The sequence below is a fragment of the Hippichthys cyanospilos genome, chromosome 15 (assembly GCF_059441005.1).
Source record: "Hippichthys cyanospilos isolate Australia breed blue-spotted pipefish chromosome 15, RoL_Hcya_1.0, whole genome shotgun sequence".
Taxonomy (NCBI): Eukaryota; Metazoa; Chordata; class Actinopteri; order Syngnathiformes; family Syngnathidae; genus Hippichthys; species Hippichthys cyanospilos.
The window spans coordinates 288,784-312,767 of NC_142383.1; the positions used below are offsets into that span (position 1 = coordinate 288,784).

General features: G+C 37.0%; 1 protein-coding gene across 1 annotated transcript; it reads right to left on the minus strand.

Moving 5' to 3' along the window:
- Positions 1 to 5,206: 5,206 nt before the first annotated feature.
- LOC148411278 (uncharacterized) lies at positions 5,207 to 22,308 on the minus strand. Its single transcript, XM_088435857.1, has 16 exons — positions 21,337 to 22,308; positions 20,177 to 20,280; positions 19,819 to 20,094; positions 19,602 to 19,695; positions 19,007 to 19,074; positions 18,782 to 18,847; positions 18,435 to 18,587; positions 18,210 to 18,284; positions 17,975 to 18,109; positions 17,747 to 17,821; positions 17,423 to 17,557; positions 17,189 to 17,260; positions 16,884 to 16,949; positions 16,238 to 16,303; positions 15,329 to 15,397; positions 5,207 to 5,560 (listed from the first exon to the last, which is right to left on the minus strand). The coding sequence occupies exons 1-16, from the start codon at positions 21,437 to 21,439 to the stop codon at positions 5,519 to 5,521; spliced, it is 1,599 nt and encodes a 532-aa protein (XP_088291983.1). The 5' UTR covers positions 21,440 to 22,308; the 3' UTR covers positions 5,207 to 5,518.
- Between the last annotated feature and the right edge of the window lie 1,676 nt (positions 22,309 to 23,984).

Sequence of the window (23,984 nt, forward strand, 5' to 3'; positions counted from 1 at the left end):
TTATAACTCAGCTTTACAAGCTTGGAATAATCTGAAACTTCACAGACACATGGAGACTTAAGCCTTTAACACATATGATTAAAAAGATCTTCAATTGCTTATAAGGCCACCTAGTGGCAAACAAAAATGTCAGTCTGATGTCTCGCAAAAACGAACAAAGTTGCTGTATTTGGACCCAGATAGTCTTTTCTTTTCTAAACTTCATATATTTGATGGGTTTCCAATGCGGAATACACCTATTAACATATTTTTTGTCATAGTACGAGCGCCACCTAGTGGCAGCCAAAAATATAGCATTTTTGAAACATTTTTATGTGTTTAGCTGAGCCCTTTGAAGTAATATCACTGAAATTAAGTGTGACAAGCCTCTAGACAGCCCTGCTGACCTCCACCAAATTTTCCGAAATTTCGTTAATGGGCGTGGCCTTTACGTCCATTTTCATTCCGAAGCTTTATCTGTCCAGTAAAATTTGCTGTAATTTGACCCAGATGATCTGATCTTCTCACAATTTCACACATTGGATGAAAATATTCTTCTGAACATATCGATAAAAATATATTCCAGTTTAAAGCTAGCGCCATCTCATGGCTGCAAAAAATGTCATTAGTCGAAAGATTACAGTCAATCCTGTTTGGTTTGACCTACAGAAATGAAACTTTGTAGGCAAATGAAGGACTGTAAGACCTACAAAAAAGTCATAAAAATTGATGTGCTAGGTTGTACAGAAAAATTGTTATGATTTTTTTTAATGTGCAGTTTTGTCCCATTCTTAGACATTAGCTGGTCTCAAACTAGTGCCTTTTTCTCTTAAACGATTCCTCCCATTACCTTCAACTTTGGCTTGAATCATTATCCAACTGAGGGGCATACATAGTCCAAATATCGTGAAGATCTTTTAACATAAAAGATGGGGGCGGAGCTTCAAATTATGTTTAATACTTCCTTCGCCAAGAGTGACAAAAATCTTAATAACTCAGCTATGACAGCTTCAAATCACCTGAAACTTTCCTGGGACTTTAAAAGTCATGCAATAATACAGCTATGTGATAAACTTTCAAATCATTTACAGCGCCACCCAGTGGCGGACAAAAATCTCATTTTTTATACTTTTATGTACTGTGAAATGCCTGTTTGATTAAATGAACTCGAAAATGGTCAGAAAAGCTATGACACATTGGAACATTAAGGTTCTCAACTTTTATGACTTTTCAATAAAGGGCGTGGCCTCTATCCCAACTCAAAATCCGATGTCTCGCGAAAACAGTAAAAGTTGCTGTAATTGGCCCTAGACGATCTGATATTTTTAAAACTTCATATATGGGATGGGAGTCAAATGTGAAACACACCTACAAGCCTATTTTTTATCATAGTACGAGCGCCACCTAGTGGCAGCAAAAAATGGCAAATCACTGCTCCTTTTTTCTCCCAAACGCTTGACCCAATCGACTTCAAATTTGTTGTGGTGTTTCATCAGACTAGGAGGCACAATCATTCAAATTTTTGTTACGATCCGCCATCAAATATGTTGGGGGCGGGGCTTCATATTATGCCTTTGATGTTAACTTTGCCACATGTGAAACAAACCTTTATAACTCAGCTTTACAAGCTTTGAAAAATCTGAAACTTCACAGACACATGAAGACTTAAGCCCTTAACACATGAGTTTAAAAAGATCTTCAATTGCTTATAAGGCCACCTAGTGGCAAACAAAAATGTCAGTCTGATGTCTCGCGAAAAAGAAAAAAGTTGCTGTATTTGGACCCAGATGGTCTTTTCTTTTCTAAACTTCATATATTTGATAGGTTTCCAATGCAGAATACACCTATTAACATATGTTTTGTCATAGTACGAGCGACACCTAGTGGCAGCCAAAAATATAGCATTTTTGAAACATTTTTATGTGTTTAGCTGAGCCCTTTGAAGTAATATGACTGAAATTAAGTCTGACAAGCCTCTACACAGCCCTGCTGCCCTCCACCAAATTTTACGAAATTTCGATAATGGCCGTGGCCTTTACGTCCATTTTCATTCCGAAGCTTTAACGGACCAGTAAAAGCTGCTGTAATTGGACCCAGATGATCTCATCTTCTCACAATTTCACACATTGGATGAAAATCTATTCCTGAAGACATCGCCTAACATATTTTCCAGTTTAAATCTAGCGCCACCTAGTGGCTGCAAAAAATGTCATTAGTCGAAAGATTGGAGTCAATCCTGTTTGGTTTGACCTACAGCTATAAAAGTTTTTAGGCATATGTAGGATTGTAAGACCTACAAAAAAGTCAATAGGAGTGATGTGCTAGGATGTACAGAATAATTGTTATGATATTTTTTTAATGTGCAATTTTTCCCCATTCTTAGACATTAGCTGGTCTAAAACTAGTGCCTTTTTCTCTTTAAACGGTTCACCCGATTAAATTCTAAAACCTACTAAATCTCCTAAATCTTTACTTGAAAAAATCAACAAGCATATATTCCAGTTGAAAGCTAGTGCCACCTAGTGGCTGCAAAAAATGTCATTAGTCGAAAGGTTATAGTCAATCCTGTTTGGTTTGACCCACAGCTATGAAACCTTGTTCGCAAATGAAGGACTGTAAGACCTACCAAAAAAATCAGTAGGAGTAATGTGCTAGGATGTACAGAAAAATTGTTATGATTTTTTTTATGTGCTATTTTGCCCCGTACTTAGACATTAGCTTGTCTCAAACTAGTGCCTTTTTCTCTAAAACTGTTAGCCCCATTACCTTCAACTTTGGCATGGATCATTATCCGACTAAGGGGCACACATAGTCCAAATATCTTGAAGATCTAATGACATAAAAGATGGGGCTGGAGCTTCAAATTATGTTTAATATTTCCTTCACCAAGAATGGCAAAAACCTTAATAACTCAGCTGTAACAGCTTCTAACCATCTGAAACTTTGCAGGAACTTTAAAAGTCATGCCCTAATACAGTGATGTAATAAATTTCCAAATCATTTACAGCGCCCCCTAGTGGCGGGCAAAAATCTCATTTTTTACACTTTCATGTACTGTGCACTGCCTGTTTGACTAAATGAACTCAAAAATGGTCAGAAAAGCTTGTGAGACTTTGGAACATGGAACATGAAGGTCCTTAACTTTTATGACTTTTCAATAGAGGGCGTGGCCTCTATGCCAACTCAAAATCCGATGTCTCGCCAAAACGGTAAAAGTTGCTGTAATTGGACCTAGGTGATCCGATATTTTCAAAACGTCATATATGGGATAGGAGTCTAATGTGAAACACACCTACAAGCCTATTTTTTATCGTAGTGCGAGCGCCACCTAGTGGCAGCAAAAAATATACCAAGTCCTTAACGTTTTTATGTACTCTGATGAACCCCTTGAGGTGATATCCTTTAAATGTTGTCTGAAACGCCATTGGCCATGCCTAATGCCCTCTACAAAATAGTACGATGTTTCGACAATGGGCGTGGCCTATACGGCATTGAAAGTCACACAACTGTAACAATAAAAGCTGCAATTACTCAACCCACATTATCCCACCTTCTCTAAATTTTACTTATTTGATAAGGGTCCTGCACTGAAGTCATCTACAACTAATATTTCATCGTTCATACTCCTTGTTCATACCCCGACCTGTTTATACTCCAACGTCTGGTGAAAAATTTGATATTTTTGTGTTTCCTAAAACAATGCAAAAAAAATGACTCTGCAGCGCCACTTAAGGTCCAAAAAGTGCAGCTTGTCCCGGCCCGTTTGACCTAGATCTACGAAATTTTTTAGGCATATGTAGGACCTATAGACCTACAAAAAAGTCTATGCGAGCCATGTGCTCAGATGTACAGAAAAGGAGTTATGAATTTTTGAATGTGCACTTTTGGCCCGTTTTTTCTCATTTGCAGGTCCTGAACTGCTCCTTTTTTCTCCGAAATGCTTGACCCAATCGACTTCAAATTTGCTATGGTGTTTTATCTGACTGGGAGCCACATTTATTCAAGTTTTCGTGAAGATTCGTTGAAAAATTGGATGGAGGCGGGGCTTCAAAATATGTGTTTTATCTTTACTTTGTCACGTGACAAAAATCTTTGATCTTATCTTTTCTAAATTTCATACATTCGATGAGTGTCCAATGCGTAACACATCTATCAATGTATTTATTGTCGTACTGCAGCGCCACCTAGTGGCAGCCAAAAATATAGCATGTTTTAAAGTGTTTCGCTGAGCCCTTTGAATTAATATTGCTGAAATTAAGTCTGACAAGCCTCGAGACAGGCCAACTGAGCTCCACCAAAATTTACGGTTTCGATAATGGGCGTGGCTTCCACGTCCATTTTCATTCTGAAGATTTATCAGACCAGTAAAAGCTGCTGTAATTTGACCCAGATGATCTGATCTTCTCACAATTTCACACATTGGATGACAATCCATTCCTGAAGAAATCAACAAACATATATTCCACTGTAATGCGCCTGCTCATGAAAATTTGACATTTTCTAAAACATTGAGTTCAAATATTCACCTACCTCTATATGCTCGTTCGGCCTGGCATAACCCTTGATATTTTAGCCACTTCAAACTCCCATGTTTTTTCATCACAGTAAAAGTTGCTGTAATTGAACCCGGATGATCCTATCTTCTCAAAACTTTACAAATTTGATATCATACTCGTTCTCAAGACATCTACTAAATGTATTATATTACCAAGACTTTGCCATCTACTGCCAACAAAACCATTTACTCTCTTCACATTTTTCACTCCTGTGTAGAGCCCCTTTATTAAAGACATATAAGCTAAGAGTTCAGGCCGAACGACAAGTATGATCTTATTTTTCATCATTGTAATAGCGCCACCTAGCTTAGGCAAAACATTTTTTATGTATTTGTTTAGGTTTTATGTCCTGTGCTGGACTTACCTGATCTTGCTCCTAAGTACTCTGGAGAATGGAAAGGCCACAATGATTTCTAAATACTAACTTGTAGTTTTTGAAAAGTCCCTTCTCACATTTGTCTACATTTACTGTTATCAAACAAGGCTGAATAGGACTTAATATCAATATCCTGGCCACAATCAGACAAGGCAAACCTAAAAACCTCATTATCAGCCTTATTCACATTTAATGTTATTAACCTATGCTAAATAAACATACATTTTAAGAGTGAGGTGACGTAAAATTCTTTTGCATAGCGCATAAACCATAAAGTCTCAAAGGGTTTGTCAAGTCAGTTGTCAAGTCAAATTTATTTGAAATTGTCCTCGATCACTACACAGTCTCTAAGAACATCAAAACCAGTCTAATTTATTTACATAGTCCTTTATCACAACAGTTTTTCTAAGGGCTTCACAAGTGATGCAGAGTGCTAAGATAACACATTGTACCACATTAAACGATAACGGTCCATTTTGATGATTATTACAATGAAGATGAATGATGACGCTAAGAAGGAAGTCCTCCACAAAACCTGGTGCCTATCCATCGCCATAGCCGCATCACTTTGGAGATGGCCCATCTCAAATGTTGTTCTGGTGGGTCGTCACAGAATCCAGACAGCTGCATCCAATTTGGTCATCGCCATCTAGCACCCCCTCCATGCCACGAGGAGGGGGCACGAAATAAGACAAAGCAGCGGCAGTCAAACAGGCCAAAATTTCATTGAACTAAATTCAAATGTAATTAAAAAAAATAATAATAAGTGGACAGTTGCGTTCTACTGAGGGAATACATTAGTTTCACTTTCTGCAGGTATGACATTACAGACAAATTTTCACCTATTAATCGCCTTTTCCTAAATGAATTATTAGGCTGTGATGCTGCTGCACAATACTTATGCATTTTTACACATGTATTGCGAGGTACTTGACCAGCCTTCATTATGTCAATAGTTTAGAATCAATTGTTGCTTTTCCTTTAATCAGACAGGGAGAGACTTAAAAAATAATAATTCAAATAAACACATTACAATTTCTAATGACACATTGTTTTAAGATTTTAAAGTTTTATATTTTAATTTGAAAATTTCAAGTCTGTCCAATTAAAAGAAAAACAGTTGATTTTGCAAGCTATATGAACAAACAAGTTATGTACATTTATTATTCCCCCCAAAATAAATATTAACGCATGAATAAATACATGAACTACTTAACAAGTGCCAAGGCTCCACGTTTACCAGCTTGGTAACATTTAAACAGTTTACATGTACAAATATTTGAGCATTTTATTCTTTCTATGAATCACTCTGACAGCATTTAAATTGGTAGAATTCCAATCGCCTAATACGTATATACATAATCTAAATCTCATCAGGTAAAGTGTCCCCACACTCTGCTCCATAAGTTTAGGAGGAGCATAATGCCACTGCTATAATGTTAGAATGACAGCATGTACTGTATTGCAAAATAGTAAAGTTCTTGACAACTTCACAAACAATGTCATATACGTTTCTGGAGGATAGCTACTTTGTGAATGTGTGTGAAAATTAGTTAAATGTACTTACCACAACACAGAGAATTTATTTAACAAATATATACTATCCCTAAATGATTGATATATGTCGGCAACACAACTGATTCTACATCATAGTGTGTTATTTATGTGCTCAATTTGTATACCTTTTTCATTTATTGGTTCTGTGACAATCTGAAGCCAACGTGACAATCAAAGCCAGTGGATTTCTGCTGTACAGTGATCCCTCCTACTTCGCAGTCTCAGATATCGCGGTCTCAGTACTTCGCAAGTTTTCACAGGAAAAATTAAAAATATTTCAAAATAAAAAATAATTTATGCGTCATTCGGCTCGTTACGGTGACATAGTGAATGACAACGTAAGCTCATATTTATAGTTTATTATCATTTATGGTGATAACGCACGCTGCTGCCTATGTTTAGTAAGCGATGAGTATTTATTCTGTTTATGTGTTCGTTTGTGTAGAGGTTGCACTTTATAGTTGGTAGTTGTTAGTTGTTGCTAACCCGCTAATGTCTGCTAAAAATACAGTAAATTCATAGATTAAATTTTGGCAAGTGTTTGTATGTTAGTTGACTGACTTTAACATTGTTGTTGATTTATTATTCAACAGATAATACATGATACACCATACATGAGCCAAAATAAATGTGAAGTTGAACGTGATGACTTGCGTACTCTTTCACCGGAGTCTTGGTGCAAATAACCAGTCCTGAGAACAAATTCTCAACAAACTAAGTAATATTAGTTATTTAATGAAGCTACAATAATGTTAATAAGGATAATGTAATGTTAAATAATAGGAGAAAGGAAATAAAATATCTAAAAAATACTACAAAAAAAGGATTGTTTATGGTTACTGTGGCTATTCCAGCATACATAGAAATCTAGGAACTGATACCCTACTTCGCGGGTTTCAGACTTTGCGGGGGGTTGACACCCACTATTAACCGCGAAGTAGGGGGGGATAACTGTATTGACAAATTTCATGAGTTTGGAGGAGAGCCCGTGAGCCCATTTCTAAAGCAATGCGAGTGTTACCAACGCTCAGACTGTTGCTATGAGTGACCTGAACTGCAAACTTTATGCAATTCTTGATTCCTCTAGCATAACGGTTGTCATCATGGAGTAGTTGGAAGCTCGCGTCAAAGGACTCATAATGATGTGAACTGCAAGATTGGCACGGTTCTTGAATCTTCGTGCAAAACCGTTGTCATTCGGGTGAGAAAATACATCAATTTTCTGTGTCAGTAGAAATACATTTAAGTTTAAAAGTACATAATATTCCTTCGTGATCACTGAAATATGTTGGCAACACCAATGATTCGACATCATAGTGTGTTGTTTTTACATACACATGATCAATTAGTGTTCCCTTTTCTGTTGTTGGCTGAGTGACAAACTGAGAGTAGCCTTTGTCTATTACAAATTTGCAGATTGTGGATGATTGAAGAAAGTCATCATTGAAATCTCCCATGACAGCTATGGTGTTACTTAACGGATCTAGCCAATCAAGTAACTTGCCGAGATTTTCTTTAAATAAAGTCTTGGGGTATGATGGCGGTCGATAAATGATTACAACTAAAATATTGGACGCAGCACATTTGTAAGCCCAGCATTCTAAATTGACATTTGGTACTTTCATTATCTCATATTTCATATGGTGTTCAACATACATGCCTACGCCACCATGTTGTTGTTGCTGCAAAGAAATCAAAGTGGGGTTGCTGCCATTATATGCTAAACTCCTTGGTGCACTATGAAAACTGTAACCATCAATTTTGACTGTTTCCTCTGAGAAAGCAGCAGGTAACCATGTTTCAGTAACAGCAATACAATTAAGTTGCAAATGCTGTGTACATAATGCCAAATCTGATACATGGCGGGTCAAATTTTGCACATTCATCATAAAAATTGAAAATGCATGTGTGTTGAGTTTGGTATTTATTACGTTTTCAATCGGGAATCTGGACATACTCTGCATTGCATCCTTAATGTATTCTTTACAATACAGCGCTTTTTCTTGAAAATCTTGAATAATTAACCCAGACAAACTGGTAACACGACTTAAGGCCACATATGCCTGTCCGGCAGAAAATATTTTTTGGAGGGACACAACAACTTTATCAACCGTAATTCCTTGTACTTTGTGTATTGTACAAGCCCATGCAAGTTTAAGCGGAAATTGACGGCGCAGGCCACCTTGTTTTGTGACCCTTTCTTCCTCTGGTTGTGTCGCGGTGGAACCTATAGAAGCAAATAAATTGGAACCTGCACATTTCCTACTTTGCGCACCGATACTATCATCATCAAATTTAACATAAATCGCCTGGGGAAAACCATTGTGCTGGGAACTAATAATATCTGTAACTTTTCCGCAAACACCGTTAACGAGACCGTCCATAACATCGACATTCTTACACAACATTACGCGTGCACCTTTTCCCAGAAAGATTTTTTCTGCTAAATACGTGTTGTAAGTTCTGGCATGGTGTCCACTTTTTAGCTCTAGTTTGCCAGTTTTCTTATTAGTTACAAAATCCTGCGCATCTATCTCAAAATATTCAGGACAAGTCTTTGTAAGCTGTTGAATATTGTGATCATTTACTTGTTTGTTTGTCGGAAATATGTGCAGTGCTGTGCTGACTTCACCGGTTTCACATTTTTTTAGTGTGTCTATGTCAGTTTTTAACATTGGGGTTCCTTTGGATCGAGTTCTTATTCTATTTAGCAACTCTGCAAACGCGGTGTCTTTCTGTCTGACTATGTCTTTCAATTCTACAACTTTAAAAAGACTGGACCATAAGTTAAAACCCACCTCATCTACATAAAGAGGTTTTCCTTTCACTGGAGGTAACTGGAAAAAATCTCCGACCGCAATTATACTGACTTTACCAAAGGGGTAAAAGTCACCGGTTTGTTTAATTTGTCTCTATCTACCGTGAATGTATGACAACATTTTGTGATCAACCATAGATATTTCATCAATTATCAGAATCTGCAATTCACTATAGTAAGCGCGCAATGAATTCAGCTTTTCTTCGCCCAGTGGTGTGTAAGGTAGTCGACAATCTTTGCTAATACTAAATGTGTTGTGAATGGTTGATGCATGTAAATTGTATGCAGCAATCCCTGTAGGAGCAGTTATTAAAACACTAATGCTGTCAGGACGTTTACAAATTGTTGACAACAATCTTGTTGCTTCATATTGAATTGCTTTAATTAGATGACTTTTCCCTGTCCCGGCACCACCTGTGATAAATAAGTGTAATGGATCTGGATTCTTGCCCACTATCTTTCCTAAGCACCATTGTCGAATTTCAAAGAAAACTGATAGTTGTGTCTGATTGAGAGATCTAATTAAAACCAATCCATCACTTCTGCTCATGATGTTTTTTCTCTTTTCCAAATGCAAACTTTTTTGGTTACCTTCTGCTAATTCTGGAATATTTTCAACATGTTGTTCTTGCATTTGGTCTTTCGCTTTTTGTTCCTGCATGCATTGTAACCGCTCTAGTTCTTGTTCGGGAAAGAGCGCACACCAGGCATCTTCCAAAATACCTTCCGAATCAATCATATTCTGGACAGATTCCAATTCATCGGCTTCTTTTTCAAACATGCTTCGATTGTATTCTACAACCGACTTCACAGAATGTCTTGAGCCATCACTGAACTCCACAAGACCATTTTTATAAAACTGCTCAAATAATACACAGTTGAGCGGTTTGAGCTGTGCATCTATGCGGTACGGTAAAAATAACTGCATCACACTTTGATAAAATAATTCCGGATATTTTGTTTCAGAAAACCGCATATAACGAATTACTGCTGGATTTGTGTGTGTTCTCCTAGTGATAAAACCATAATTGTTGTTTAGTTTGATCCGATTTTGTGACTTCTCATTTTTACTCAAAACGCGATACTCAGATGCAAATGTGGCCATACACATATCATTAAAAACAGAGTCATTCGGTCTATTTTTATACCGATCAACAAAACTAGTCATCCACATATCATCTGTGGTCAGATTGTTTGTCGCTGCCTTTTGTCTTAACACATTTAAAGGCAAACTCATTTTTACTTGATTGTCCCCAGTTGGTACAAATACTACTTTTCTTGAGCATTCTTTGAGATGCATATTAGTTAACCTGTAAACCGCCTCTTGAGCGCACACCTCTCTGTTATGCAGGTAGACACTGCCTAGCTTTTTCAATGCTTCCTTTGCAGAGGTATTACCTTCTTTTAGTGCTTCTTGTTGTGCATTCCGCAACAACAGCCCCATTTCTCTCTCTGCCTTTGATATATACGAAATGATGTACACGATACATGCGTAAGCATCTACCACGTACTGTATGTCCATGTTTGCATTCCAGCATTTAAGCAGTGGCTTATTATACTGATTTATCCACACCTCATTAACGTCCCTTTTCAAAACGACATGTGTATTTCGACTAAAGCATTGATATGCATCCTCAAACATTGTCTGATTCATATCAAGGCTTGCAAACAAATGTTCTACATTATCATAATTTGCATTTTTATCCGAAAGGGCTGTCTTAATTGCTCTCATAATTTCTGCTGCTTGGGTACTGTTTTTCTTACTCTCATTCACACACGTGCATTTTGCTAAATTATTTGTGTCATCTACCGCACATTTGCATTGTTCTTTGGTTGAGTTATCACTTTTGCTCCGACAAATAAATGTCCTAGTGGATGGTTGCCTGGGAAAATTGAAACGGCAAACTGTGTTTTTCTTTTTACAAGTTTTGGTATGTTGCTTTGAATGCTCTTGTACTGACTTTACTATGTCCAATAATGGCTGATCTTTTGACGGTATTTCACATGTTACATATTTATCTATAAATTGACATACTTCGTCATCAGTGTTTTTGTCAATCAGTGGCGCATTTTGGATCCAAAAAAGACAGTGAGTATGAGGTGAACCGCGCTGCTGAAATTCTATCCGATAAAAGTAGTCCACAATTTTTCCAATTGGCTGTGAATTAGACATGAGCACCTCCCGTAAAAAGACATGCCAGCGAAAATCAAAATATCTTGCTGCTGCTACAGGATTGTGACGCAAAAGCTCGCATTTGTCTGCCCATTCTAAGTCTTGCACTGTCTGTGTTCTACCCTCATTTTTCAAAATACTGTACAGAAGTGTTTTCCACCTCAAATCAGCAGAAGAAAATGAACAAAACCATGTCGGTATCCCAAGTTGCCGAATGCATGCTGTCAAGTCTTTTTGAACCCCGGACCAAAAAGCTGGTGTGCCTCTTATGGGTTTAGGAAAACGATACCCTTCATCAAATTGTAATAACTTTTTTAAAGATTCTTCATTGTTTAAAAGGTCATCACTCAGCTTTTGACGTGACTGGCCTTTATTTCCTTTACGCAACGCGATAGATACATTTGAAATAACCTGATCAATCTCGGACATGTACTGGGCAAAAAAGATATACTCTACATTTTTTGCAAACCTGCCATCAGCATGTAAAATTCTGTTATTGAAATAACGTGCCAATGTAAGTCGATATGGTCTGCTATTATGGTATGTATTTTGTCCCTGTGGAAATAACACTGGGAAACATTTGGCTTCATTTGTACGATCGCAAAGCAATTTAACAGAGTTATTCCCTTCTGCCGGGGCCAAATTCAAAATGTCATCAAAATACTGATCTAATGCTTCCTGGCCTATATCAACAGGCATTAGACAGGTGTCTTGGAACATGCAATGTTGTTGTCTATCATGCAAAAGCTCATCTTCAACATCAATAGTTTTTTTGCAACTTTCTACATTAGTATTATTCATAATCTCTCCATCCTCGTCCTGTTCCCTGCGAAACTCGTTTATCCATGCTTCATTAAATTCTACATCTTTATAATACACATTTGTTAATTTTAGAAATTGTAATGCTTGTTGAATGTGCATTGTGTCGACAAATTGATATTCATAATGACCTTTATACGTTATCTTACGCTTCAATTTTACAGGCAATAAAGAACCTTCCATACTTAGACGAGGCAGCATATTAGTAGTTTGCACAACGTTCGCAGGAACACATGTAACTGGTCCATGTACTCCATTTTGGCCACCTTTAGGTAATGCTAGCATTTTCATGAATGGTATATGTAACGCAATCAAATGTTGTTCTAAGCTGTTCAAACATGCCAATTCCGGCGGAATAGGTTTGACTGTCAAATTATTAATTGTGGATTCGGGAGGCATTACACCCTTTTTGATCTTACTATTGCATGTGAAGCAAATCCACAGCTGGCCTCGAGCTGAATCTAACAAGCTACATGGTTCTACACATTCATCACTACATTTATGTAAATAGTCCTCAGTTATACATTTCTGTGCTATTACAGATATTGCCTTGTTTGTAATATAATTGTCTCTTTTACATTGTAAAACCTGATGTCTAAACAGTAATCTATGGCAAATGCTACATACAAATTCTGGCCCATTTTTAACTTTATCATAAAAATTCTCTAGAACAGCTTCAAATTGTGCTAATTTATTTTTAAATTTTTGTTTTCTCTTTTTGTTGGCTTCTTTTACATTTTTCCTATGATCAGGATTATTATGGTATTTGTTTATACTTCTCAGTTTTACGTTCTCTCTGTGTAACACACTATGACAATACTTCTTTAAACTTCTTTCTTTCACTTTTTCTCTATGCAATGTGTTTTGCCGATATTTCCGAATACTACTTTCTTTCACTTTTTCTCTATGCAATGCGTTTTGTCGATATTTCCGAATACTACTTTCTTTCACTTTTTCTTGATGCAATGCGTTTTGCATATATCTCTTTATACTCATTTCTTTAAGTTTCTCTTTGTGCCAAGGGTTTTGTTGGTACCTTTTTAAACTAGTTATGTTAACCTTTGCCTTGTACAAAGGATTTTGTATGTTTTCTTGATATTGACTTTTTCTTTGATGTCGGTGTTTCTCCTTCAAATATTTGGAAGAACGCGTTTGGTGACTTGTAACATTGTCATTAACATTAGATGCTTTATTGTCAATACTTAGCCTTTTACCCATACTCAAAATGGCAGTACTGTTAGCAGTTGTCCTGCATTCACATGAACTTTGACTTGTATTTTGCTTCCGAAAATTGTATACTGTGTTGAATGTATTTTCACACAAACCATAACAGTTTTGCCATTCCGGCTTATTTACACAAATAACTGTTTCATAATGTTTGCCATTGCAATTTTCCAGGTAAATGCCTTGTTTTGCATTTGAACTATATTTTAGCCACTTATTTTGATAGAATGTAAAGATATTTAGCCCTACACAATCTGCTGCTGCTTGAATCTCTACTTCAGTAGCCCAACTACCAACGTATTGCATCTTTGATTTTTTTATATATTCTTCTACGGATGAGTGCTGATTTCTTAAATATTTTGTATATAAAAGTGGATTGGATTCCATTTGCTTTACAACAGCGAGTCTAATTTTCCTGTGGTTCTTTTGTGAGCCACTCAGACCTTGGGAGACTGCTCGAAAGAAACAGTTGCCATCACTGACAATTTTCTCTTTTTTGCAAGGAGAACCTAACAAACCAAAAGCTGATGACTCTGGTGCATCTGGATTTTGAAACTCCAATTTCAGCCGATCACATATTGCTTGTGCTGCTTCTTTACAAACTGGTTCAAACGACATACTTTTAGAGGTCATATTACCAACAAATTGAATGTCCTCAACATGTGCTATGTCATTGTGATTTTTGAGTGCAGTTGAAACGCGACTTCTCAATGACATCTTATGCGACTGTGACAGAGGGTCTTCCACTGCAGGCATTTCAACACAATGTTCAGATTGCTGGACCATCGAGGAAATCAATGTGTCTATCGGAGAAGTTTCATTTAAACCATTGCTGCCACATTCTGAAGGGTCAATTGACGCTCCAAATGACATCGGTATGTTGAATCCATTAGTATGGGCACTAATGGTTTTCCTTTGAATTATTGTAGAACTAATCGGCTTGTTAGTCGAAGTAAAATTGCTCACACACAATTTATCTGTATTTCGTGGAATGGAATCATGAATTTTCGCGGTTTTTGAAATACTGCTCCTTAAGAATATCTTAGATTTAAGTTCAAGGGAATCCAAAACTATCATTCCCAGATCAACAGATTTGTCATATGAGCCTGTGTGCACAACATGCAACCCCGAAAACTCATAAAGAGTTTTGCCTTTACATGTCATTTTGATGAAATTGCATAAGTGATCATAAACATCTTGTAGCCCACGAAAGTAAACTATGACACTTTTACCACCAGCAACTGGCATTCCACATGCACTGCGTGCATGGGAATCCAAAACTGAATAGTGTCCACTTTGACAAATAATTGCAGTGGTATAACAGCCGATGGTCAGTAAACACGCGTCAACTTTATCAAAAATTGTGCACAATGCATGTAACAGACTGAGGCTTCCACCCTCCACAATCTTGGTTTCGTCAACAAAGGATAAATAACCTTGTGCCACAATTACATTGTCGAACTGAAATTTCTTACCTTCAAGAACTAGCAGCTTAGGTAATTCATCCCCGTTTAAATAATCGTGATAGCCACCGATCATGTTATTGTTGTATAAATACGTGTACAGACTATCACCTAAAACAACAACTTTATCTAAATCTTCTGCACACCATGAAAAAATGCTGCTAACCGTGTGCTTTGCCACACCTACATAACATATGGCCATACACTGCTTGCCTGGATGGTTCAACCGACTGTCTCCCTGATGAAAAGACCCATTCAAACTTTTGTCATGACACTCTGTAGTATGGCTTGGACGCCCAAAGGCCAAACAAGACAATCAAAGTACTTTTAAGCAATTTTGTACATATAATCCAGGGAACTAACCTCCTGCACTGCCTTCTTCACTGGACTGGAAGAAGACGAACTTCTATTCACCACAGGTCTTTGTGTTGCCTATAAAACAGAAGTTTCTAAATTACACACCCTTAATGCATACAACATGACATGGACAAGGCAAAACAAGGGCAACCCAATCCATGCTCCATTGATTAAATCACAACTCTGCATGTCTTTACATGATAGGTAGTCTATCAATAGCTTGCTCCCAGTGTTATTTTCTGCTAACATTTTAGCAGTTATCATTTGAAATAAATGTAATATCATTTAAACCTTTTTCTTCACGTTTTTTCTTTGCATTAATCATAACAAACAAACAAAAAAATAAGAATCTGCTTGTACAATTAATTCAATAACATTAACTGTTCTTGCTTCATTCATCGAATAATGGATAAAAACGAAAATAAGTAATCACTAACAAACACAACACACTTAATTTTAAACTATTGTAAATACTATTTTTTTTTTATAAATTTGTGTTAGAACTAATAGTTTACGTAGCCTAATTCACATCATTTTCTCTTACATTTTCATTCATATTCATATTGACACGTCACATTTTTTAAAGGTATGGAATAATATGTTATGAATGTAAGGAATTGACCTCTGAAACTTTCGCCTTGATACATGTTTACATTTAAAGATATGGAATAATACGTAACGAACGCAATGACTTGAATACTATTATTGTATCCAATAAGTCGTCAAATCAGTGTCAGTTCAGTTTGTCAAGTGGGTTGACTGCAGGGATTTTTAAGGTCTAGCAGGTGTCAGTATTTAATGATATTAACACAGTATCAGCAGTGACACGCTCCATAACGCCTTGTCAACCCATTACTACTTATGAACCACAGTCATTTTATGGTACTTAAGTCATTCTAAAAACAGAACACAAACCTCATGCACAGTGACGTCCGCACTACTGGAATGCAGACTTTCATCCATCACTGAGCTTTGTGTTGTCTATAAAACAAACACACACAAACAAACAACTAATTATAATATTTATTCAACTACATTATGTGGCCTTGCTTCATTCTACAAATACTGGATAAAAACTATAAAATAATAAAATGTATGGGACGTCAACCACTTGGTCCCCATGGGCACGTTGTAGCTCTTCCATAAATTGCTAACCAGTGATGGAGCATTGTGGTTTTCTAGCAATGCTGCAGAAGTTATCATTTAGAAAATATGAAGGGATTTATTAACCTATTGATGCGTGTTCACAACTATCTGTTTCCAAATTATTGTGAGAAATCATAAGCATGAGAAATCACATCACCAATAAAAGACTACCTTTATTTCTGCATTTGTTATTGCATACATGTTTTACAAACAAATATTATTTTGCATTAATCATTACTATACAAGTAACTCACTTACTAAAAGGTTGAAGAGCCCTATAATACCACAACTAAAGTGCATAAAACTGATGTTGTTAATGCTTGAAGAAAACAAAAACAAATTACAAAGTCTATTACTAATTATGAACCATAGTAATTTTATGGAACTTGAGTAATTCTGAAGTCAGAAAACAAACCTCTTGCACAGTGACGTTTGCAGTACGGGAGGACAGACTTTCAACGACCACCGGCCTTTGTGTTGCCTAAAACAAAATAAATAAATTAACAAATAAAGAAGAACAATAACTGCTTGTATAATTTATTTCAAAAAATGACTTGTCAACGGTCCATTGAACAAACAACGACCACAGCTATGTTTTCCAATCATTTACTCAAGGCTAAAAATTAATATTCTGTTCTCTCCTGTCTACTCAAACGATGTCAATCAGTCATACACAAGCTATTTTATTGTTTAAAATGACTACAACAACTAAACACAAACCTGTGACTTCAGCAAAGTCCTCTTGGGTGGCTCCACCCTTCGTCCATATCTCACAATGTCTGCGTAGGATGGCTGATGAAAGGCAGAAAAATATTAAAAAAAACTAATCCCCACATTAGTAATACTACTACTTTTGGACATTAAAGTGCTTTAAATTTTAACAATTGAGAGTGCCAAGAAAAATGACTGGAGCCACTTTATGTTAGGATTCTATTGTAAAGCCATGCAACTTACTTTTTGTTCTTTCGGCTCTGCTGTGCAACGCATAGGCTTAGAAAGGTCCGCTGGAACAACCTTATCCGTCACACCTAAAGTTGCATCGCCCATAGTGACTCGGGTTAGAGGGACGAAACATTCTTTGAGAACAACCTGTGAAATAAAAATGTAAAAAAAAAAAACATTGTTTCATCAATAATCATTGCATTCGGCTGCTTCACAATCCTTTAGTCAGTGCAACAAAGTAAGATGTTCTCCTCTCCCGTCAACAAAAACTGTGCAACAATCAGTTATGAATACGTCAAACATTCCACAAATTAGCAAAAGCACACACACACAAACCTGTGACTTCGGCCAAGTCTTCTTGTCAGCAGAAACCCTCATGCGGCCATATCTTGCTTTGTCTGGGCATGATTTCTAAAAAAGAAAGACAAAATCAATTTTTGGATCTGCAGTTTGTGTACAGTATAAGCCATTAAAATGTTAGCAATCTATAATGTGTCGAGTAAAATGACTGAAGACACTTAATGATAGAATTTTACCATGAGATGTACTGTACATGCACATTACCTTTATTTCCTTTGAAACCACTTTGCACTCCACACGACTGGACATATCAGATGGTGAAACCTTCTCCATCGCATCCAGGATCTCACTGCTGAACCACACTGGAGTGAGAGGGATGAAACACTCCTTGAGCACAATCTATGGAAGAAAATAGGAGACAAACCATTACTGAATAGCTCCTGTCAATCATGAGTCATTATGCATATCCCGATTGTTTTAAAAATATATATTAACAAACCTCTTCCTCATCCTCAATTTTAATTTTTTTGCAAGGTACACTGCAGGACTGCTCAAGTTTCTTATTATGGTTCCTCTGTAATGACAAACAATGTAAATTGTATTAATGATAACCCCTGACCACTACTTCGATAAATGTTGAGGACTTAACATTAGAAACTAAATACTTGATAAATATTAGTAATAACTAAAGAGAAAAACTATGACAATATGCAAGTTATATTACCTTCCTTCCTGGTCCAAGAATGATCCACTTGAAAGGGTTAAGCACACGTGGAACCACAGTCTCTCCCTTTACCACAATTGTAGGAGTACATGTTGGTGATGGTGGCCTCACAACAGCTTGTACCACAGGTGGGGGCGCAAGTTCTGTAAGGTGCTGAAGATAAAAAGACCAATGATAAAACTTTGTTTTACACATAATTGAAACCAGTCATAAATGTTTTTACATATCCCATAAAATACAAATTACACATAAGTTATGAAAATAAACTTTTGAAAAGTCTGATGAAAAATCAAAGCTCACTACAATAACACACATACACAGGAAACAGTAAATACAAAACGACTAACCTGATGAGCACCATTCCACATCAACTGCGTCAGTATGTCCATACCATGATCATCACTCAAGTGGACCTGCAAAAACACATAATTAAAATTGACCTAAAAAATAAATTAATAATTAATTACAAATTTAACAATAACCTTCATTACACTTGTATCTGCAATGATTCAACATATTTATGTATACAACTGAGTGCACATGCAACAACAACAAAAAAAACATTAACTTACACCGTCTCGACTCCACAGTTTCAAGTTCCTCAAGGGGAAGGAAGCAACAGCAGACAAGTACTTGATCCCTAACAAATTAAAATCAGTACATTATTATGAGCATATTCATGCAACTATTTTCACGTTTTCCACTTCAAACTGAGCCTCAGATACAAGTTGAGTCCTTAGGGGGTGCATAAAAATATCTTTGTAGAGATTTTGTGGGAGTTGACGTCGCCTTTAAAAACCTTTACAGTTGCAATGGAAATGATCTATATTTTTATCAGCTTCCTCACTTTTTGTTTTTTATAAAGAAACTGAAAGAAAGAAAAGTAGTACGGTGACACCTGTCTGTACGCTGCAGCTGTCCACATAGCATCTGCCCAAATATTCTTAAAACTGTTGATAAACTATGTTTGAAACACCGGCAAATCTACCAAAAAACAGTTCTCACTATTATTCTAAAGGTGACAATGCTTTTGAAATTGACAGTATTTGTGGCAAGACCCTTGTTGGTTTAAACGTCAAAAAAGTAGGGCATTATAGTGTGGACATTATTACACTCATACGCCATGTAATCACTAACATTATTTTATTACAAACTTTTTAAGCATACCCATGCGTGCTGCTACACGATGATACTCCTGACGCAGATATTCTTGTTGGGCCAAACCCACGGTCAATCGTGGAGGAAAGTCCAGGACAAATACCTGTGAGAAAGAATTATTACAAACATTCATATTTACACACCCATTTCAACAATAATAAAACCTACATGTGTCCACAATAATTATAGTACCAAATATACACCTAGTAACACAACGCCTGCATACCTTATTCGGCCAGCGACTGGAGACATGACAAAGAAGTGTGTGGAAATCCACTCCTGCCTCATCAGGCGTCCGACTTGCTGTCAAGTTGTTGCCAGGGGCCAAAAGGCAAACAACATCGGGTGTCCTCGGCACATCGACATTGAGTACTTCCTTTGCGAGCTCGGACGCGTTTGCGCCAGGAGTGGACATGACACCAAAGTCCAGGTAGCCCTTCGGCACATCGACATAGCCATCCGCGATGCTTCGTAGATGTGAGTCGCCAATGAGCAACACAAACTATAAAACATAATGTATTTCTTATCAAAACATTGACTAGTCATATCACAATCAATTATTTTATTGCTTAAAAATATGATACCTTCTTGTCTGAAGACTCAGCTGGAATGACCAACTTGTGGCTCCGCTGAGTAAAAGGAGAAATTGGCCACCGGTTCACTTTGTGACGGCGCCCAGTACCATGACCTATTTAAAAAAAATAGATCAATTAAATGATTTTAATAACTTTTACTTGCTTTTCCTTGTACCCGTTACCATACACAAAAAAATTACAGGGATGTCAAACTCCTTTTAGCTTGTGGGTCACAAAATCTAATCCCAAGTGGGACCAATCCCTAAAATAATTTTATATATGTATAAAACCCTAAAATAACAAATCCCTTATTAAAACACTGTCAATAGTACAAACATAACATCACTATTAAACATAAAACATTTTTATTAAATACAGAAGGTTCAGGTTTTTAATTTATTGATAAAACATTTCTGTTCATTATTACATTTTACATTACAAATACATCTGGCGGGCTCATCCTTGAGCATATAGTGAGCATTAACAGTCACACTTGTTCGTAACATATTACTTAGTACAGGAGAGACAATGTTTTCATTCATTTACGTGTGTGAGTAATATGTGTTTGTGGATTAATTTCGAGTTTGCATACATTGTTTTAACGCTACTTTGTTTTGCGGGCATGCTGAAAATTTCTGTTGCGTTGCTTGCGGAACATTTGCTTTATGTTCTCTATGAATACTTTTTTTCTTGGTTAGCTCATTTCTATTCCATAACGAGTATAAACTTCGTACTACTACTACGTACCTACATTGGTGCCCTTTGATTGGTCCGAGACATATTCAAATCTGCAGTGCATCTACATTGGTGCCCTTTGATTGGTCCAAGACGGTTACAACTCTGAGTCGCATGTGTTTTACGCAACATTACGTCACTAGATTGGTGCCCTTTGATTGGTCGGAAACGAATTCAAATCTGCCGCTCTTTGTTTTGCTCACGGTTAATTGACGACAGTTAACGTGCTAACGCAACAAATTAACAAGTCCTAATTTTATTTACACTCTAACATTGAACATAACTTTAAAACTTGCTATCTATGACGCATAGAGTGAAATAATAATGAATACAAAAAGACGACTTGCTGCGTATGTTTTCGCCCATCAAAAAAGACATTATGCCACACAGCGTAAAAACATAAAATTGCTACAAATTATATAGTTTTAACCTACGGTATACAAAGGCTCTCCGATGACTTATCTCAACCTCGAGATGGCGTTCAGTCGCTTTGAATCTCAAGGACTCCGAGCGACGATACGCTTTCCCCCGAGCCATCTAGGGAGGAAAGTTTGTCATTAATATATCACTACGAACGAGTACAAAAAGGCATGTTTTCTTCAAAAATGATGGACATTAAATTGAAGCTTACCGTTCAGCAAACAGAATCCTTTGGAGAAAATGCTTCAAAAGCTTGCAAGCGGTGAAAAAAAGCTCGTGCTCGACGTCTCTTTGTTTGCGTACAGCAAAACAGCTACTAAGCACAAACCAGGGAAGCTTTTGTCTGAATCAATGAAACAGGCAAAAGCGTAGATTCTAACATAGAAACCCATTACATAGTTACCCGGAGTCGTACGTCACGGCTGTTGACCAATGGGAGCAAGGAGGAGGAGTTGTGGAACTCAAGTACACTCGCCGGCCTTAACACGAATGTTTTATTCGACCCAACCCCCACCGACAGAGTCTACCAAAAGTTATCGACGAAAGACGAAGCAAATACCAAAGTAAGTATTTTCTTTTGTTTCTGTCCACACACTTTTTTCTCCCGATGTTGTTCTATGTTCCTTATGTATTATGGCTGTTTTTGTTCGTGATTTTTGTCGTGTTCGTGTCCATTTTTTTGGCTAATGGGATTTGCTTCGAAGAGAAAACAATTTTGAAGAAAACATTTGGACATGCACGAAAAGTCACCAAAATTTGCACATTTGTCGGGCCCGGTGAAAAATTTGATATTTTTGTGTTTCCCAAAACAATGCAAAAAAAATGGCTCTGCAGCGCCACCTAAGGTCGAAAAAGTGCAACTAGTCCCGGCCCGTTTGACCTAGAGCTACGAAAATTTTTAGGCAACTTATGGAAACTTAAGCCCTTAACACAAGTGTTTAAAAAAATCTTCAATTGCTTATAAGGCCATCTAGTGGCAAACAAAAATGTCAGTCTGATGTCTCGCCAAAACGAACAAAGTTGCTGTGTTTGGTCCCAGATGGTCTTATCGTTTCTAAACTTCATATATTTGATGGGTTTCCAATGCGGAATACACCTATCAACGTATTTTTTGTTATAGTGCGAGCGCCACCTAGTGGCAGCCAAAAATATAGCATTTTTTTTAACGTTTTTAAGTGTTTAGCTGAGCCCTTTGAAGTAATATCGCTGAAATTAAGTCTGCAAAGCTTCTAGACAGCCTTGCTGACCTCCACCAAATTTTATGAAGTTTCGATAATGGGCATGGCCTCTGCGACCATTTTCAATCCGAAGCTTTATCTGTCCAGTAAAAGTTGCTGTAATTTGACCCAGATGATCTGATCTTCTCACAATTTCACACATTGGATGAAAATATTCTCCTGAACATATCGACAAAAATATATTCCAGTTTAAAGCTAGCGCCACCTAGTGGCTGCAAAAAATGTCATTAGTCGAAAGATTACAGTCAATCCTGTTTGGTTTGACCTAGAGCTATGAAACTTTGTAGGCAAATGAAGGACTGCAAGACCTACAAAAAAGTCAATAGAAGTGATGTGCTAGGATGTACAGAAAAATTGTTATGATTTTTTTTAATGTGCAGTTTTGTCCCATTCTTAGACATTAGCTGGTCTCAAACTAGTGCCTTTTTCTCTTAAACAATTCACCCCATTACCTTCAACTTTGGCAAGAATCATTATCCAACTGAGGGGCACACATAGTCCAAATATCGTGAAGATCTCTTGACATACAAAATTGGGGCGGAGCTTCAAATTATGTTTAATATTTCCTTCGCCAAGAGTGACAAAAATATTAATAACTCAGCTATGACAGCTTCAAACCATCTGAAACTCTCCTGGGACTTTAAAAGTCATGCAATAATTCAGCTATGTAATAAACTTTCTAATCATTTACAGCGCCACCCAGTGGCGGACAAAAATCTCATTTTTTATACTTTTATGTACTGTGAAATGCCTGTTTGACTAAATGAACTCAAAAATGGTCAGAAAAGCTATGACACATTGGAACATTAAGGTTCGCAACTTTTATGACTTTTCAATAAAGGGCGTGACCTCTATACCAACTCAAAATCCGATGTCTCACGAAAACGGTAAAAGTTGCTGTCATTGGACCTAGATGATCCGATATTTTTAAAACTTCATATATGGGATGGGAGTCCAATGTGAAACACACCTACGAGCCTATTTTTTATCATAGTACGAGCGCCACCTAGTGGCAGCAAAATATATAGCAAATCCTTAATGTTTTAATGTACTCTGCTGAGCCACTTGAAGTGATATCCCTTAAATGTTTTCTGAAAAGACAGTGGCCATGCATTATGCCCCCCACAAATCAGTACGATGTTTCGACAGTGGGTGTGGCCTATATGGCATTGAAAGTCACAAAATTGGAACAAAAAAGCTGCAGTACCTCCACCCACATTGTCCCGCCTTGTCTAAATTTTACATATTTGGTAACAGTTCTGCACTGAAGTAATCTACAACTACTTTTTCATCGTTCAAAGTCCTTGTTCATACCCCGACCTGTTCATACCCCAACGTGCACAGTTCTGCGAGGGCCCTTTATAGCTGCTTGCAGCTCTAGTTATTATTATTATTATTTACTGTGCAGCGCTTTTCCATTTTTG